The sequence below is a fragment of the Lemur catta genome, chromosome 1, assembly GCF_020740605.2.
Source record: "Lemur catta isolate mLemCat1 chromosome 1, mLemCat1.pri, whole genome shotgun sequence".
NCBI lineage: Eukaryota > Metazoa > Chordata > Mammalia > Primates > Lemuridae > Lemur > Lemur catta.
In genome coordinates, this window is record NC_059128.1 from 54,698,696 (window position 1) to 54,719,502 (window position 20,807).

The 20,807-nt window shown below is 40.4% G+C and overlaps 1 protein-coding gene across 2 annotated transcripts in view; it reads left to right on the forward strand.

The window, feature by feature from the left end:
• The window catches only part of SLC25A21 (solute carrier family 25 member 21), a 464,300-nt gene that overhangs the window by 274,711 nt on the left and 168,782 nt on the right, over nucleotides 1–20,807 (forward strand). For both annotated transcript variants that reach the window (XM_045568367.1, XM_045568373.1), the window contains exon 2: nucleotides 1,564–1,612. In XM_045568367.1, the coding sequence (XP_045424323.1) occupies nucleotides 1,564–1,612 (49 nt within the window). The remainder of the gene's footprint in view (nucleotides 1–1,563; nucleotides 1,613–20,807) is intronic.

The window sequence follows — 20,807 nt, forward strand, 5'->3', positions numbered from 1 at the left end:
GCTAAATTGGTGCCTAGAGGCTTTGCCATTGTGTCTAGCAATCCTGTTGCCTCTGCTCCCTTGTGCCTGCCTCCTGCCATCTCTAGGCAATGAGATTATGATTGGCTCAGTGACTTGGAGAGCCTTTAGCACAAACATCAATATTGGATCCTATTAATTGTAGCCAAATTAGGACAGTTGTTTTTGATTGACACATTTGACTTTGCAACATATAGCAGGTGTATGTGGAAAGAACTTCTAAAGCTTCTGCAGAAGCAAAGTAGGCTTTGGAAAGGTACAGGCCCTTTGAGCTTTCTGGACCCGGCCAGTGTGGGGAGGAAAGGACATTCGTGTATATAAATATGTGATGGAGAAGATGAACTAAATCACAGCTAACTTCAAATCGAATTATCTTACAAATGGAGATAAATGCTCTGCCTATAAGAAACTACCCACAAATACAGTTGTGTGGCCTTTGGACAAATCAGTTGAACATTATCAACCTCAGTTTGCTTATCTTTAAGATGATAATGATATTTACCTTGTCCAGTAGTTGTGCGTATTAGAGACAATGTATGTGAAATGACCACAACTATGCAGGGGCTCCGGGTAAGGTGCCTGTCTGATCATTACTACTATGATACTATGATACTATAACAACTACTAGTGTAATTATTTTTACAACTACTAGTACCTAAAACTACTTGTACTACTGCTATTCTTACATGCCAGTAGTTTGTAATTGAGTAGTCTTCCCTGCTCAGTTAGACAACGGGAGGGACAGCTTTACAATTGATTTGCAAGAAGCTGTAGAAGTTTTTTCACACTGTGCAATGGTTAATGTCATGGGCTTTGTGGGAATTAAGACTATTCCCCAATGTGACATCTTGGACAACTTTTTTAACCTGTGTGCCTCAATTATTTCATCCATAAACTGGGGATAATACAGCCCATCACATAAAATTCTTGTGAGAATTAAATGACATAATCTAAGTGCTGCTTAGATAGAATAGTGCTTAGCACACAGTGAGCATTCAACAAATATTCCCTATTAAGCAATTAATGTATTGATGTGTATCAATTCCCATAAGTATCTTGTGAGTTGAGAGGCACCATTATCTTTATTTCATGGATACTGAAACTGAAGCTTATGATTTGCTGTGTTAGGTGGTAGGGGGTGGGGAGGACTCGAAGACCCTCCCTCCCTTCTTTCTTTCCTTCTTTTCTGTCTTTCCTTCCTTCCACATATACTACTTATCTATCAGGCTGGATTGGGATACAATAATTCCTGCCTAGTTGGTTGGGATTAGGACATATAACTCCTTTTTTATTTTCTTCCCCCTGCAGCCCTGCCTCCCTGCCAGAGCACTTGTAAGAAAGTACTCGCTCACATATCTTGTTCCCATTGAAATAAAATCATATTACGCATTTGTCTTTTACCACTAACCTACTACTATTAGATGTCATGTCTAAAGTCCCCAGTTCTTTATTTGAATCTTCATCCTTGAAAAATCAATAGGGTCAAGGAAATAAGAACCAGTGTTTACATAAGTGTTTATTGGACTTTTCTTTATCATCTTTCAGGTCTTGTAGAAATTTGCCTGATGCACCCCCTGGATGTGGTGAAAACCAGGTAAGGTTCTGCATGAACAAGTTTTATTGACTTTGGCTGATATCCAAATTAAGATCTGTCAGAACACTAAATGCTAGAACTTGTCCTAGGCCGGTAGCTTCTCTCTATAATGGCATTTGTATTTGTTTCTTAAAGAAAGTACTATTTGACAGATAAAATGTGAACAGTGAAAAGTATTTCTGGATAGAGGTCATCTGCAGGTATGTAATATTTTACTGCCTTCACATGACAGCCATAAGTTATGATTTGTGGCTATCTTGGTAAAAGAGGTACATTTATCAAAATGATGTAAAAACTAAATGTTATCCAGTGAATTATGACAGCACATTTTCACTTGACATTGCATAAAAAGTTCCTACTTAATAGTCAGCATTTTGGTGTGAGACTCCCAAATTTCAAGTAAGCTTCTTAAATGGTGCTTAAAGAATTTATTCCTGTAACTGTTTGCCAATTGAAAAATGCCATATTTTCAGGAAAATGCATTTGCTCTTAAGGGGAGAAACAAGTCAGGGCGATGTATTAAATCTATTTACCAAGAGTAAAAACAAAAACAAGAAAGAAAAAGAAAAATAACAAAACCTTGTAGGGTTTAATATGATCTGGAGCATTTTTAAAAAGTTAAACCTATGGCTGAATTACTGAACTCCCTATTTTTCAAAAACTGAAAGCTGTTAGGGTTGTAGTGAAGGTTTCCCTTTATTTGTATTATATAAAACCCAAGAACACCATGCCTAGGTTGGAGCCTAATAGCAAACTGTACCAGGCAACAATGGTGGTTAAACAAATCATTACTGTCTCAGTTAGGCAATGCCTGATGATTCAGACTGGTCATTGGATGGACATGTTAGTTAATTTACCTAAAGAAGCAGCAGACTCTTGGGCTGGTTGCTGAAAGCAAGACAAGGTGACCGTGACGTGCAGATAATACTACATTTCTAATAGAGGTGGAGAAGATGGGGATTTGGCCTCTGTCTTAGCTCGAGCTGCTGTAACAAAATTCCATGGATGGGGTGGCTTAAGCAACTGGCATTTATTTTTCACAATTTGGGGGGCTGGGAAGTCCAAGGTCCTGGCCAATTCAATTCTTGATGAGGGTCCCCTTCCTGGCTTACAGACAACCTTGTTCTCGCTGTATCCTCACATGGGAGAGAGGAAGCTCTGTTGTCTCTTCCTCTTCTTATAATGCCACGAATCCCATTATGGAGGCTCCATACTCATGACCTTATCACACCTGGACAACCAGAAGGAAGAGAAATATGGCAGTCCTGCTGGCCCAAAGGAAAGAACCTGGGCGTCAGTATGCCATAAGCCCGTCTGTTCCAAGCTCATCATCCCCCTACCCAGCCCTCTCCATTCACCAGTTCCCATTCCAGAGTTAAGGACCTTTGATTTTGAGCTGTTTCTTCTAGAATTCACTTACATATTTCAAATGTTATGCTTATTCCAGTTGATTGGGTTGAATAGTCTCTTCTGCCCCAATTCATGTCCTTCCCAGAACCTCAGAAGGGGAACTTATTTGGAAATAGGATCTCTGCAGATGTAATCAGTTAAGCTGAGATGCATTCTTACTGGAATAAGATGGGCTTTAAGTCTGATGTGACTTATCCTTATAAGAAGAAGAGAAGACCCTCAGAGAAAGGCAGATACAGAGGGAAGACAGCTATGTGACGTTGAAAGCAGAGATTAGAATTATGGAGCTGCAAGCCAATGAATACCAAAGATTGCTGGCAGCCTCCAGAAGCTAGGAGAGAGGGAGGCAACAGATGCCGACACCTTGACTTTGGACTTCTGGCCTTCTGAACCATGAAAGAATAAATGTGTGTTGTTTTAAGTCATGCAGTTTGTGGTAATTTGTTACCACAGCTCTAGGAAACAAATACAGCACTCTTTCCTAGTTTGTCAATTTTAAATGTTATTTATGACATCTATTAATAGAATTATACCCTAACCCCAGTTCTTCTCTCTACATCTGTCCCATTATTGATCAATAATTATTTACATTATTTGGACTATATGAATATTATTTACTACTAAACCAAGTGGTGTCCAGTGATTTATTTTCCTGGAGTTAACTGTTGCCTCATATTTTCATTCTTTAGTTCTCCATTAGGCTATTGTTAATTGCTATTTTTCCCAGATGTTTCTACAGGTTCCTTTTCATGACTATGTTCCACATTCTCAAAGTCTTAGCAAGTAACGTGGTAGGGCTCATTAAAGATGGGCTTTTTGGCAATGATTTGGCTTTTTTATAAGCCACTCCCTCTCCCCGCTCCCAGTGTCAATATGTGGAGGTCTTTGCTAAGGATACTGTTTCTCCAGTGAAGACTCTTTCAACCACGGTTGTGGGTGGTGGAGGGTCCCACTATTAAGAATGAAGACATTCACCTTATTATCAGATTTCTAGCGTGGGCCACTCTCCTGCACTCCACCGTACCTAGTGGCCCCCAGTCTGGAGCTGCTCTGGTTCAATTTCCAGAGAATAAGGCTCAGGTCTTCAGTAGGAAGGTGGGAGAGGAGAACATATATTGACTTTCAAGCAATCTTATTCTTTTCAGTCACGTATTCCTACCTTCCAAGGTATCTGGTGCCTCCAAGGCCTTAGGCTTCCCAGGGTCTTTACTGGGGTTCTGCTCTTTAGGTACTTAGGGTGCAGCATCCTGTGCCCTGCTAAGGTGGTGACCATTCCTCTGTCCATTTTCATCTTCCAAAAATGTGTTGACAGTGCACATTCACTGTTACTTCCTGCACCATCCTCTTTGTCTGTGTGGGTTTATGCTTATTTATTATTCTTTTAGTAGCTGTATTAATCAGGGCCCAACCAGGAAACTACACCCACTCTGAGCATTTGAAAAATGAGAATTCAATGCAAGGAATTGTTTATACAGACTATAGAGTTGCTGAGGAGTCTGGGAGGCAACCCAGAGATTAGCAATAGCACCACCATCCCAGGCGAGAGGTGGTATTGCCTGAGCCCAGGGCCCTGGTAACCCTGGTGGAAGGTAAAACTAGTGGGAGCTGGAGCCTCAGAGGAGACCCAGCTGCTCCCAGATACTCTGCCTGAGGCAGAGAGGGATGGGGAGAAATCCTCCGGTTTTTCCCTAATCCCAACCTTTAGACTTCCACCCCAAGTGCTCCTATTTGCTGAACTCCTGGAAGCCTGGGAAGCCCAGCCTTGCAGAAGCTTGTCAGTCCCTCTGCATTACAGGGCAGAGCAGAACAGGGGAAGAGTGAGAAAGACCAACAGAACCAGGACTGACATGCTGTCATTTTAATGGAGTTTGGAGAAGGAGCTGAGAGAAGCATGCATTTGCAATTTAGCATGCTGAATAGAAACTTGCCTTGTATTTTAAAAGATGATTAGAAATTATAATTGATAACTCTTTTATGGAGAGATTTCAGGCATTGTGGCACTTGACTTAATATAGAAAACAGCTTATTCTGCTCCATGCAATAGAGCTAATGTGAGCAGACCTAATGTGAGCAGAGGGCAGCCACATGACCACTGACATGTTCTAAGTGTCCACACCTAATTTTAGCAGAGGGTATTTGGCTAAAAAGCTGTACATATGGCAGTTATGTAGAATCAAGTTCTTCTTTGAGATTTTCCCCAGAGACAAATGTATACACTGTTTTATAGTTCTGTTTATACACAAACAGAACTGTGTGTACAATTGTGAGTAGACTCCTCATTAAGAACCCATGGCTACAAATGACAAAAGACCATGTTCATTTGTATAACTAGGAAGACCAAAGGGTAGTTTCTGGCTTCATATTCTCCAGGGGTTCAAATAAAATAATCAGTATATTTCTCTCATATTCTCTCTCTCTCCCTCCCTCCCTTTCTTCAGTTTTCATTTTCCTATATAGGCTCCATTTGGGGGCCACTTCAAGCTCACACGGTCCTTGGGGTTTGTTTGGGTGGTGGTTAATAGCTCAGAATCTAGAGTTAGGCTGCCTGGGTTCAAATCCTGAGTCCTTCACTCATTACCTGTGTGACCTCATTAAGTTACTTAACTTCTGTTGCCTCCGTTTCTTCATCTTTAAGTGGAAAAAATAATGATATCCACATTATTATGAGAAATAAATGCAAACACATCCACACATACACACACACACACAAAAGTATGGTGCTTAATCCTGGGTCACAAAGGAAAGGGGACTACAAAGACAAATGGAGTTTATAGGGTAGTCAGGGAAACATGAGGGTGTATACAAAGTATGAGAGAGGGGAAATGTTTAATATGAAGTCAAGCAGTTTCAAGTTTCTAAGCTGGAAGACTTGTGTTATGTGAACACTACATTTAAATCCTTCCTCAGAAAGGTGTTTGCAAGTAGAGTGTCCTTCTGGGACTGAGGGCAGGAGAGCGTTGGTTTAGTGCTTGTGTTCCTGTTGACATCATTCCACACATCATTTTAGGGCTGTGTGCTGACGTTATTGGGTATCCAGTACGGCTAGCCCAGTGCCTGGACTCCAGGAGGTGCCCAGTGAGTGCTGTTGAATAAATGAGTACTTGGTAATAATCAAAATAATAACGCTATTAGTTCTATGGCCAAACTGGAAAATCTAGAAAGTGAATAATAAGCAGCTGTGTTGTCTTCATTGAAAAATGGAAGATTTCATGAAAGAAGTGGGAATTAAGAATCTGTTGAAATAAAAAGGGAGACATTACTAGACAGAATGGTGGGCAAAACCGTTTCAGGCCTGTGGTGGAGTTTCAGAGCCTGGGCTGGGCAGGAGTGAGGTGAGATTTCCATTAGGTGCGCAAGCTGGGAGGTGCATGGACTGAGTGGAGAGAGAGGTGGAGGGAGTGAGGGGACCGTGGGACAAGCTTTGAGATGGGAAGCAAGACGCTGGGCTTCATCTGGAACAGTGCTGGCTGATAGAAATAGTAATCAAATGCACTACACAAATGTACTTTTAGGTTTTCTAAGAGTCACACTTAAAGAAGTGAAAATAAACAGGTAAAATTCATTTTAATATATCTTATTTAACCTCATATCTAAAACATTGTCATAGTAACATGTTAATATAAAAATTTTTAATGCAATATTTTCCATTCTTTTTTTTTTCATACTAAGTCTTTGAAAACTGGTGCCTATTTTACACTTAGAGTCCATCTCAATGTGGACTAGTCACCCACATTTCAAATACTCAATAGCCACTTGGGGCCAGTGGCTCCTGGATTAGACACACAGGCCTAGAAGGGAAGGTCTTTAAGGGGAAGGACAGGGGGTGCAGTGGTTCCTTCTAAGGAGAATACTCTTCCTTGGGATGGGTTGATGGTTGACATAAGCAGGGCCCTAGGTGGGGGGAATTTTACTACATACGCATTTCAGAGTTTGTAAGTGTGTGGAGAAAGTGGCATTCAGAAGCCCCAAGGTTTAGGAAGTCACAGCCTGAGGGGGTTGTAGCTTACCTCCCTCGCATGTTTTTAATCCCAGGGAGGGAAATGGCTCATTGTGCTTCTGGAAGAGAGAATTACTGACGTGTTTGTTCTGGTTTTTATCGTTTGTTTCATTACATTTTCAAATGGGATATAAATCTGGTGCATACTGAACTACCAATGCTGGAAGGACTGATCTTTTAAAAAGTTCCACCTGTCAAAGAACTGCAGGGCACGTGTTCTGGTGGGTGCTGGGGAAAGTGAGAAAGGGAGGGACGTTTTCACATCTCCTTGTAGACATATAGTTAAAGACTGTTGTCGAGTGGACAGTTCAATACATACCTTGGCTGTCATCCCTCCTCCCATCAGGACTTAACTTGCACTGAAAAGGCTTCGCATACTTCTCTCAAAACATATTAATCACTGTGTGAATTCTAAAGACTCACCTGGGTTGAAAATTTGGCAGCCATGTGTTGTTATATATGTGCTTATGGGGCTTTTACTCAAGTAGTTGAGATTGATTTACACTCTTTGTTGGTGGCTCCCAAACCCCAGACCTACTGAATCAGAAACTCTAGGGGTGGGGCCTACCAATATTTATGTTTAACAACCTCCCAGATGATTCTTTTGCAGAGATCCCAGGGCCAACCTTTGGGAACCATTGCTAAATGCCCTCTAGGCAGTTCCGCAAAAAGTCATGGAAAGAAGTCCTTGGGTTTTTTTGTGTTAAACATCTCGTTAACCTGTGGTTCTCATTTGTTTCATTTACATAAACTGCTTTGTTAGCAGAGAGTATAAGTGGAAGGGCAAAAAGGCTGCCTTGCAGAGCTCATTCTGTGGTTTGTGAGAGTGATATGGGGATATATTATCTGCAGCCAGAAACAACACGTCTTGTCCTACAGAGTGGGGTTACCAGGACACAGGTCACTGCCAGGAGATGGAAGAAGAGCAAGCATTGCTTGTTATGGAGGGAAGGTAAATGGCTCTGATGGGTAAAAATGATTTAGAGGCAAAAGCCCACCACACACTTTATTAAAAAGAGAAATCTGAGGAGAGGCTCTGGTGAGAGGCTGCTTTGTGGGGAGCCCAGCAGAGAGACGGGAGCCAGGGGCTGAGAGGCATCACAGCCTCCACTTACCAGGCAGGAGGGGAGAGCAGCAGTGACTTTAAAATGAACGCTTAATTTAGAGGTCAGAGTCGGGATGCCAAGCAGCTGTTGGGGCCGGCGAAAGAAACAGTGGGATGGAAATAAGGAACGAAGAATGTTTTCCCCAATAGATCCTTTTTAAAAAGGAAAAAGAAAAAGATCCTTTTCAAATGGGGAAAGAACAGCGAGGTTAGGATGGGGTGTAGAGAAGAGGTAGTAGAACCTATAGGATTTTTAAAATATAATGGAGCAGCTGGGAGTGTTATTTCCATATGTTAATGATTTGCCCGTGGTATAAAACATTAAGATCACATTCAGGGTTAGAACATGGTTATGCCTGATTTCTCACCATGGATAGAAATTCAGGGCTAGACCACTGTCATGGCCTGTTCTAACCATGGATAGAATGTGTCTGAAGTAAAGCAAACAAGAAGTTGAACCACATTTTTATAAACTATATTTTTATTGGGACTTAGTCATGTAGCTAAATCAATCCATGGCAACATATAATGGTCTGAAATGATTACTGCATCCCCGAATACACTGTGAGTGTAACTTCAACTTTGCTTTTGAAGTTGCATGACCATAGTGGGTTTCTCTGGGATTTATATTATTTAACTGGAATGTCTTTTTGTAGTTTCTGAGCCAAAGCAAGAAAGTACTGGGTGGTGGACGCTCTGCAACTCTAAATTGATTAGGTCATTCTTTTCCATGCAGTCATCAGTAAAGATTTTATTTATTAACATAATCAATCAAAAACAAGGCACAAGATGGGTAACACATTTGGGAGGGACAGAGATGCCAGTTAGCTGTGCTCTGTTTGGCACCTTGTAGGGCTGCAGTGAATATGTGGTTTTAAATGAATAAATGTGTGCTTTAAAATGCCACTTGCTCCCGTCTAAGTGCTTTATTACAAATTAAATTCATCATTGCCTGTGAGTTCATGACAAACTTTAAAAGGCCCCACATTTTTATAGTGACTAATATAACTAGGCCCTAAAACTAAGAGAAAAACAATCCTGTTTTGAGCACTGATACAGAATGCTGCATGTCTGTATTCTCACAGAAACCCAGGCCCTGGGCTGGGTTGGTTGCAGTAGCTGCCTTATCCGTAGGGATGCTCGTGCTCGTCCGCTTTCCTGCTACTGAACAGTCTCATCATGTCTCCGGTGGCCCCACAATGATGAGGAGGAGAGAAGGAGGACACTGAAGGCTCTGCTGCCTGACGCATTGCAGAAAAAATTAGTCCCAAAGATCTTATGCTGAAGAATCTTGTGACCAGACTAAAGTTATCTTTTAGTTTTATTAATAAGGAGAATATTGTTCCTTTTAAAAAAAATGCAGTCAGTTCTCCACACACAAAATAACAAAGTTCTATTATGTTAAATCAACTGTAACTCACTTTATAATCTTGAAATGTTGTTTCTAAATATATTTATTTATTTTTTTGTAAATGGAATTCTTTTTTAAATCACTCCCTAGAGGAGCAAGCTATTTTTATGACTCACATTGTGGAACCTTTGTAAAGTGTTTAATCACTTCTTAATTTGTGTTTTGTCTAAGTTTTAAAAATAAAGGTTTAGTGTTTGTTTAAAGTACAGTAGCTATTATTCCTCAACTAATTAAATGGTCTTAGATTCTCCCTTAGCTAGTAACAAAAGGGGTGTTATGTTTTGATACTTCTTGCTGCTTTTTCCTGCTTAACTGCAAGGGCTTTTCCTTCGTGACTATCCCAGCCTGAGGATGAGAAGGGAAAGCGCCAATGCATTCTTCATGTCTGTCAGTGGGGCTCTCCGGGCATCTTTTTTCCTTTGTTCTTTTTTTAAGCTGAAAGGTAAATAATTCTTAAATGGCTTTCTTATCTTTGTCATGGGAAAGTGAATTACTTCTAAAATGAGCATCAGCATGAAGGCTATTTCCTCCGTTGTTCCCCCTGCCCAAACCCATTCAGGATTTTGCCCCAACTGCTTTTAAATTTTCAGCAATTTCATTAATCAACTTATTTAACCAATGCCCATCACAAGTTCCTTTATAGTAAGATATTTTGCCTAAGCTGTAGCTTAGATTCCAGTTTAAGGTTATTATAATTTACTATGACTATAAGATAAACTGTAGGATTATTTTGAATTAAAAACAAATTAGATATTTTTCTAAGTGTTTGTTATGCAATCATAAACTTTTCTCAGATAATCGTCTATTTTAAGGGCAGGTTCTTAGGGAGGGAGAATTTGGGACTAATACCGTGTCTATTCAGAGGCTATTTGAGATTAGCCCTAGCTCTAAATTCAAGCAGTAAAGCGAAAGTTCAAAATGCTTCTTGTTTATTTTGCTATCGTAGTCATTTTTTTTTAATGATTTCAAGTTAAGCTGTAAGCAATTTGCCATCAGTGAAAATAAAACTATCTTATCAAGGGTGTTTACTCTTGGTTGCCTCTATAAAGAGCAGGTGCCTGTCTCAAAAGAGCTGGAGTAGTCCTTAAAAGTCATGTGGCATGGAGAAAAAACACTTTAGGATATTTACTGGGGCTCTTCCTATAGTGTGAGAAAACCTGAATGTGTGGAGAAAGAGGCTGCTTGAGAAAAGAAAGCTCTGACTGTGAGCTGAACCTTAGAAGCCCAGGCCATGCCCACGGGAGAGCTGCTTTTGAGTTGAACATACAGTGAGAATCAAGCCTCATGAAATCTATCTAAATTGTTGGGATTCTCACACAGCTGAAGACTCCGGTTATCATGGATATTCTAGAAGGTTATTTTTCCTTTTTGTGAAGCAAGAATAAAAATCATAAATTTCTTTAGACAAACATAAATTCAAGGCTGATAATGTAATATCATAACTGAACCTTGACAAAAATTGATAAAAGTGCTTAACATTCTTGGAAAATCGATTAATTCTCAGAATATTCTTGTTGGGGTGGCTAAAATAGCCTGTACACTTTTGCTTTGCAGTCAGGGCACAGCTGAGATTTAGTTTTGACATAATGAAGAAGTTTGCAAGATGATAAATAGACCTGGATGTAACTGTGCATACTCTGGGCCAAGTTTCTACAGGATAAATTCTTCCCTTTTGGGGGTTATTGAATAATATTTTCTTCAGTGAAACTTTTGTGAGAACTTAATAGGTTACATACTTCCCTACTGTGGCAAAAACCATCCAAAATTAAACTGAATATCACCAATTTTTTGTAATCAAAATCTGTCTGGGATATGGATTTCTCTTTTTTTATGAAAAACACAACGTAGTTGTGTAAACTTTTCACTATCAGATCTAACTCAGTACTGCTAAATAGTCAAAGAAAAATAGGCTTCTGTATTTAACTTATCTCTGTATTTGTGTCCTTTTAAATTCTGAAAAGTATCAAATATGTATAAGAAAAAGGATTGTTTTTTGTTTTTTTTTTTTTAAGATATTCTCCTAAAGTGAGAACTGGTTAGAGTTCTGAGCCATGTTCACTAAGGAAGGACGGGTTAGCGGACATGATCCCTTTGTGGACAGCCTGTCAGTGTCCAGGGGGAACGTGATTAACACACACTGACTCAGAGGCAATGGATCGGTGGGGTGGGGGGGGGAGATACACGCGCTGAAGACAGGAGATCAGAGTTCTAGTTCAGCGCTGTGGGCCCAGCTGTGCAAGTCGGTAGAGCTGAGCTGCTCTGGGATTTGACTTCTCACCTGGAAATGGAGGACATTCCCCTGAATGATCTCAGAGGCTTCTTCCAATCTGATATTCCATATTTCCGAAGCTATGTTTTCATTATTTAAAAAGACGGTGATTTTAGTATATATCCAGCAGAGGGATTTCCTAGTCCTTGAAGATACCAAGGTCCATCCTGTCTCAGGACCCGTGCACTTGGTATTCCTTCTTCCTGGAGTGACTGGCTCCTTCTCAACCTGCCTACCTCAGCTCAGCTGCCGCCTCCTCAGAGGCCCTTCTCTGGCTGCCTCATCTCCAGTGGCCTCCATGTGTCTCTCCTCATGATCGTTTTTATCTTTGCTCTAGTCTTCTGATCTCATCAAGTTTATTTATTTGTGTCACATTAACTGTTTGTCCCCCTCCATTGGAGTGTAGGCTTTCTAAAGGCAAGGGGCCTTCTTTCACTGATGGATGTATGTATACAGTCTCTACAAGAGTGTTGGGCACAAAGTAGGTACTCAATAAATACTTGGCGAATGAATGATTGGATGTAGTTTAAAAATGGCTACCATGTGTATATTTTCAAATTATATGTTTGGAAAAATAAAACACAAACAAAAACACCAAGCCTATCTTTGGCTTTGATCGTGAGCGAGGCTTCACACAGGATCAATTCATAGATTTTATGGATATTTCTTTAGCTATATAATCTGGGCATTTTACAGCATAAATTGTGTTTTCTTCAGTGCCTAACTTGTGGTTTATAGTTTTACATCCCAGAGGATTAGACATGATATTTATATATTCACCATGTATCAGTGAATTTTCCAAGATCTGTGTACCAGCTGCTCCTTTACTAATCCTGATACCTAGAAATTGTCATCTAGACCCAGGATAGTTGAGCCTCTCTCAGTCCTGTCCAATCTCAAGCCTCCATTCAGTGCCTGAGTGACCCCTGCCCCGTCACCCCTGGACTAGGAAGAAAAGACTCAATCTCCCGGGTGATGCTGGTGTTGGTGGGCATGATGCGGGTGACAAGTGGGCTTTGTGAGGCCAGACTGGGTGCTCCTTAAGGAAATGTTTTTAGTGCACACAGTATCTTGTATTTACTTGCACTACTCATGAAGCATTTATTTATTGATTTTTAAGGAATAATGCCAGGTGGAGTAGTCAGAGTTTGTTGCATTCCTCAAGGTAGCTCTTTTTGATAGCTCAGTAGATTGGCCTCTTATTGAATTAAAAGGTGTAGAAATCTTTTTATTAGGATTTTCTAGATATCATAAGCTTTTTCTTTTCAAAAGACAACCAAGATTAGTAAAGTAGTATTGTCAAGCAGGGTTCTAGCTTCATTTTTAAAACAAAATAAATGCATGATTTTCAACAGTTGTATTTTCTAGTCTTCTGCAATCTGAAAAAAGGAGTGGGAGAGGGAGATTTATTAAGAAAATATTAACCACTACTTCTGAAGAGATAGTCTTGAAATAATTTTTGGATTTTTTTCTGAGGTTTGGTCCTAAAGAATCTCAAATTAGAATTTTTATTTCCTTCTTGCACACTGAAAACTTCAGTAGATTTGTTATTTGATTTCCTTTTAGTACTAAAACAGAGAAACTCTTACGTTAAATAGAAAGGAAAAAGAAATAACCCTAAAATTTATCCTCAGGTTGAAGAACTGGAAAAGAGCTATTGTTTTATATTTTGATTTTTCAGAGTGTGAGAAAACTGTCCCTGTCCAGATGCTTGCCAAGTTCTGAGAGAACATTTAAGAGTGTTTTTTGAGTAGCAGAGGGAGATAGTCAGGGTCTTGTATGCGGGTGTTCCAGGTTTCAAACTGTAACAGGGGAATGGGAGAAAAGAGGGAAGCGTTCCCAAATCAAACATAACTCTCAGGAAATGAGCCAGAACACCTGGGAGAGGTCGAGGGTCAGAAAATACAAACTCAGGGTTCAATATTTTGAACTCGTCTCACAAAACAAAATGGTCATATATAGTGGACAGAAGAAAATCTGGAGTTTTATAAAGAAATTAGAAAATAAGGATTCTGTCATTCTAGTACCATTCTGTCATTCTCCCATGACTTTATGATGTTTCAAAAAATATTTTCAGAATTGACACTGAAACTTTCTGGTGGTCTCTATTGCTTAAGCATCAGGCTCAGAAGTTATTTATCTCTTTCTCTTAACTCCCAGAGGTTCACTTCTGAGAACCTTCCGAGGCAGACTTTTTGGCCAGTTTTTACAGGCTCTGAGGGTGGGGAGGGGGTAGCCCAGCACTCAGAGGTGGAGAGACACCACAGCCCTGGATCAGGGGCAACTCACTTCTATGGAGAGAAAGAGATTTTGCAAACGTTACTTCATGGGACCTCCTAGGGAAAAAGAGGGTGTTTTTTCCATCTCATTTCCCAGCTCTGAGTTCTCTGAAATCTGCTTGATTTTTGCCAGGTGTCAAATTATAACCCTCCTTGTCAGCCACAAATGACTAATGATTAGCCTAATGACTATGCAAAGTTTGAAATTCACATTCACATTTTAACTTACTGGCTACATCGTGTTTTCATAAATTGTGAACAAAAAATTTTCCCCCCAAAAGCCAATAAAAACAAAGTTTTAGAGCCTTAATGGCAATGTTCACTTGCAGTTGACTCTGTAGGTGCTTGAGGAGAAACAAAATGGGGGCTGTGGCCAACCCATCTTCAGGCCTGCGGTGGCCAGCCCTGAAAATGACGCCAGGGCTCCTCTCCTGGGGAGAGTTAAGTGATGTCAGCACCTCTGGGCAGAGCAATATTTGACCCTTAAACTGCTTCATATACAAGCAGCTGTTTTCCTCTTTCTACCACTCCTTGAAGGAAGCAGGAGGGCTGAAATATCTGATACTGCTTTTCATCTCCCTAGATAAAGTAAATTTAAAAAACTTTAGCTGAATGATGACCACTTTGCTCTCGGGTCATTTACTGATGGTAGTAGTCATTCTCAAAAGCCTCCACACAATTTTATTTTCTTTACATTTCCTGGAAAAGGGGCAAGGTTTTAGCAAGTTCTCTCCATATTTACGCCTGGCCCCCAATGTGTGCCTTGAGAGCTCATAAAAACAAATCTGCCTCTCAGCCGGCCAGTCGGTAATGGGATCTGGAGCCTCTCTCTGCAAGGTCACCTGTTTAAATAGAGACTCCCCGTAGTGCTGCCTGAAAGGTGTTTCCATCCCAGGGTTGCTCGGTCCCTCCCTTGGTGTCTTTTAGGAAGTGAGCTTCCAGTGTTGGCCCTGCCCTCCAGAGGGGTCTTCATACTGCAGCGGAGGATAAGAAATGCTGCAGACTCCAACCCAGGCAGACCCAGACCCCAGGCCTAAGATAAAGCACATTCTAGGCTTTAAATATGAAAAATTTCCTTTAAAATAGAAACAGAACTGTATTCCATTTGGCTACTGGAATGTGTTATAGAGTCATCAAACAGTGGTAAATGTGAAATGATCCCATGGAAATGTGAGGCTGTAAAAATCATTGTGTAAAAAGATGCCAAGAGTTGTTCACAGGAATTAAATATCCTTTTGCACCAGCCGTGAGCTTCATTGGACAACACAGCAGACAAGCTTCCCCAAATTACATGAAAACAAAGTAAGCCAAATATCCATGGCAATCGTGGCTTTCCCTTGTTTTTTCCATGTGATTCCACATTTTCTGGGTGGAATGTGCTTCCAGTCTGCATAGATCTATCTCCTTCATGTTCTTCTACCCTACAATCAGGCCCAATTCCTGCCTCATTCAGATTCTATTACAGCAGAATTCACTCAATGGATAGCCCTTGTGTGCTGCTTCTCCTGTTGCAGCAATGTGCCGGGACGTGGGGATCCCTGGGCCTCCACAGGTCACTCGCCCACATGCCTGGCACAGCCCTGGCCAGCTCCTCTCTGAGGTGGTACCAGTGGCCCCCCTTCCACTGGCCACTCCCAATAGAAGGAGGGGGCAGCAGGTGGGAGATACCTCAAGCATTCTCTGGAGTCTTGGCTTAGCATTTCAGTGAGGTTGTCCTCCAGCCCCCACTATCAGAATTAGCAGTCCCCCAAATCCCCCTCCCCATTACAAGCCAAGTCTGAGCAGCCAGGACTTAATGCTTGAGATCCAGATCAGGACTGGCCTGACCACTTTGGAATCAAAGAATGAAGTCCAGATAGAAACAATATACAGAAAGACAAGCTCAAGAGAGGGAGAGCAAACAAAACCGGCAGTTCCTGGTTAGGGTCATAAAGCTCCTACTTCCTTTACGGACCAACAATAAACAGAATCAGTCACCAGTCAGTAAACATTCCTCACCACACGAGTGGGGATGTGTGTTCAGAGACACCAGATTGGATGCTGACTTCCCCATGCTGCTATTCCCTTCCCCCAACTTGATGAAGATTCTAAAAGAACTTCTTTCTTTGTAGGATTAACCAGGGTTTCTCAACCTGGCTCTATTGACACGTTGAGTCTTGAGCCGGGTAATTCTTTGTTGCAAGGGTCTGTCTTGGGCATTGTAGAATGTTTTGGCAGGATCTGTGGCCTCTACTCAGGAGATAGCAGTAACACCTTTTTCGCAGTGTGACAACCAAAAATGTCTCCAGATATTGCCAAATACCTCCTGGGGAACAAAACCACTCTTCACCCCTGTTGAGAACCACTGGGTTAAGCAAAGGAGCTAATCCATTGGTCTCATGTATTAGAGGCAGAAATATTGATATGTGACAAATGTCACCAATGCTGGTAAGGCATCAGAATATATCATAACTCAGAGGATGTAGGGCTATATTTAGAGAGTTGCTTCACAGAGGGGGAGACCTGTGATTCTCAAACTTTAGCATGCCTCAGAGTCACCAGCAGGACTGGGGAAAATCCAGATTGCTGGGCCCTACCCCAGAGTTCTTCAGTCTGTGAGGGGTGGAGGCCAATGGCGATGGTCTGCAATTGAGATAAGGTGATGCTGATGCTGGTGGTCCTGAAAAGCACTGGTCCAGACCTTTCTGGATTGGTACATGACCCACCAATGGTGAGGGAGCTACAGATGAGAAAGGTATATTGCTTGAAGCCTTCCCTCTTCCATCTTTAATTTTTGGTGTGTGTATCTCTTCACTACCCACCATCCAGAGTCATTGGCCTCCTTTTTTCAGGGTCCCCTGAGGGGGCCTCCTCCTTTGACCTGTTTTCCTTGGGAGGTACCCCAAACTTTTCCCACTACTTAGCCCCCCTCAAACTTTGTATTTGGCAGTTTGCTCCTTGGGCCTATTTTCCACTCCTGAATTAACCCATACCTAAAGGTCAGGAAGTATTAACTGATGACCCAGCTTCTGGATGCTTGTTATCCTCCTTAGGTTTCACAAAACTACCAAGCCATAGCATACTGAGGGTGTGGCTTGCCCAGCAGGGAAGAACATATTATATCACTGACATTGTTCTGAATTAACAGAGCATGGCAATAACAAAAACAAACTGATGCTTATTACTTTGTAAAATTTTTATACACACAAAGCATCCCCTTATTGCCTGCACCTCAGGCAGATTACTACTGCCACTCCCCCTTGGTAAGTCCCAGGGTGGCAAAATGCCTCCCCTGCTTCCTATCCCAGAAAAGTACACAAGTCACCAATCACCCTCCTTTATTGCAGGTTTCTGTACACTGTCGGTCTCTTTGGAGGTGTGTGTCTGAATATATGACCATTCATGGTTTCCCTTTGTTGATGACATCAAGTCCAGACTTTTTAGAATAACATACAAGCCCTTTCATATAGGATCCCAATGTACCTGTTCCAGAATCCACTATATATTGCTAAGTCTGATGTACTTTCATTGTATCCACACCAGCTACCATTTATTATTTCCAAAACACAACCTGTAAATACATATTATAGTAATAATGGTAATAAACATTATTGGTAACCACCTTATCAAGAATTTACTGCATGCTGTTCACTGTTCTTTATATCTTTGTCTACTTATGTCTTTGTCTACTTTAATCCTGCTAACAAGCCCATGAAGGAAGTGCTATTATCTCCATTTTACAGATGAGAAAACTAATACTTGAACTAAAGAAATGAGAAAGGAGAGGGCCAAAATTCAAACTCAGACAATTAACCACTATTACACAAAGAATACTATGACCATGCTCTAAACACATGCAAAACAAAAAAAACCAATATGAATTTTTAAGTTTATGTGAGGATGCACATTATTTGTTTGCTGTGATTACACTCACCCAGCTTCTCCTTGGGGGGAAATTCTCTCATCCTTCAAGATTCAACTCAACTATAACCACTTCTCTAAATCCTCTTCTACTAATATATCTTTAGGGGAAATTAATGGTTCCCTTCTCTGACATTGGATAAAACTGTATGTGTGTGTGTCTATAATGTATATAATATCTATGTTTCACATTATAATGTTAGTTTTTTATGGCCCCCTCTGTTAAAATATGAGATCATGGCACATTTATATTTGTACCCGTAGCATCTGGCATTGTGCCTGGTATCAAATAGATATTATATAAGTGCTAACTGAATGAATAAGTGAGGGAGGGAGTGAACGAATGATCTATCCCAACTTAAAATATTGCTGTAAATGTACACAGGTCATGTCAGCCTACCAGTTGTCAAACCTGAGTTGAAATTAACACTTAAACATATACTTCTGGTTTCTATAGTTGAAAAGATTTTCACCCTACCTACTTTTGTATAAAACAGGGGAGAAATAAGAGACTATATGGACTGTGCTCTCTAATCCAAGTGGAACAAAAGCACTGGAGACACAATGCAGCAGTGTTTGTTGGAGGGCCTCAGAGGACACCTAAGACCTCTGAATAAACAGGGTGTTGGCTTATGAAAGTCCCAGGGGTCAGACCATTAAAAAGCTGTGGCATTTGTCGCTGGTCCAGCAGAACCAAGAGTAGCCAAGTTGGAGCAACTGTGGCCATCAAACACGTTTTTCTGTATAATCATTTATTACACTAGAGTAAGCCCATGTTCGCATGCCCCAGTGGGCAGAGGAGAGGGCTTCTTGGCATGAGAGAGCAGCCAGGCCACTCCCAGGAGCCAGGTGCTGATGACCCAGGCTGGCAGCAAGAGCCCTGGGCGGGGAGGGAATCAAGCCTGTCCTGGGCTGTCTAGTCTCTTAGGAAACAATTTCTAGAAGTTAGAAATGAATGCTCAGATTGAAAAAACAGTGTATCTTAGCAACACCACACATCAGAGAGGGCTAAGTGTTTGTTTATAAGAGGTTGATTAATTGAAGTAGTGCAGTGTTATAATGAGAAGTGTGCAGACAATCTGCTGTAAAATACTTAAGTATAAGATTCACTTGGGCAGCTTCTCAGATTTTGCAACTTTAGTGTTGTCCTTGGGAGATGTCAATGGAAGCATGGCCCTGCCAAAACATTTATCTGGAATATGTGCTTCATATCTTATCATTACAGTCTTCAAATGAAAAATTTAATTATCCTGTTTCCCCCTTGAACAACTGTTGATTTGGTCTTAGTGCCAAATTCTTTAGTAATATTCTATCTTATTTTAGCTACTGAGACAATCTTACAGTACCAGTACTTGGCAAGCACTCCTGGTTTCCACAGTAAGAATATCATCACGATTTATTAGCAGGGATATACGTTCTAACAGATTTAAAATTTTCCTATTTCAATGCATGGAAGCAATTTGATTCAATTTCATATTTATGATATTTATTATATTCAAATTTAGTATATTTGGTTTCCATGTAAAATTTTAGGAGTGCTTCCTGTATGGTTTTAAAATATATATATTTAAACCTGAATATGGTCAGCTATGTGTTTATCTTGGAAATATTAGAGTAACAACATTCTTATCCAAAATTTCATGTATTGTGCCTAATACATGACGGTAGACTCCAAAGAATACTATGACCATGCTCTAAACACATGCAAAACAAAAAACCAATATGAATTTTTAAGTTTATATGAGGATATACTTCAATTTTTCTAACTTCTTATAATTTTGTGAAAATTACATATTGCATATAATATATGAATTTTGGGTCATATAAATGAGCCAAGTTTAGCTACAGAATTCTGGGAACTGTAATTATGCTTTCAGCTGTTATAGCCACATTATGCTCAGGAATTACATTGATATTTTAATATGCTGTCACTTTAAGATACATCATGAAGTGTGAACAGAGCGCAGGACACTTTAACCAGGTGTGTCTAATTGTTAGTTGTTTTGTTGTGTGTGGTTTTTTTTTCCCCCCAAAAATAGCAATGGTTTAGTTAAGAAAAGATGTTGAGTTCAGGAAGAGTGTTTAGAGGCTAAAGCAAACTAACCAGGTTCACTTTTGCTGGCTGCTGGAAACAGATTGGACTTTGCAATTGTTGTTCTGTGTATGTAGGTAGTTTTGCATTTGGGCTATGCCTTTTTCTGTTAGGTCTTTCCTGCCCCACGCAATACAGGAAAGGACACATAGAATGCTCACTTGGATCAGCATCGAGTGTGTTCCCAGTACTTCTTGGCTTTGAGTTAAAGACTGCAACTGCAAAAATAATCATAAAGTTGCGGGGGTAGATCTACTTTATTATTTTTAAGAAATGTAACAGTGTTTTCATTAACTCTTCCAAATGTTTAGTATGCTTGGTATCCTTCCAGAGTACCATGTTCATTATTTAGGAATTAGACAAACCTTTTTAAAGTAGCAGATCTGTCCCTGGAAAAGACTCCTTTGGATGTGGTCATCATGTTGGCAAGCAAGCAAGCAAGCAACCGTCAATATATATACAGCAACCCTTCGAGGGGTTCAGGGATTAGCAACTCAGAGAAGACTCTTAGCCACTCATTTGGAGAATGCGCATTAAAATGTCTTTAAAAAAAAATAGGAGACCCAACATTTTGAATGCCCAGATATTATGCCAAAGATTTTCTAGTCCCCATTTTTTGTGTACTTTATTAATTTATTTTATAAGCAGCCACATTCAACTCTTGGCACCCAAATATAATATTTTGTTACTCAGCAAATTATATTATTTGTAAAAAAATAGTCTGCCTTATCC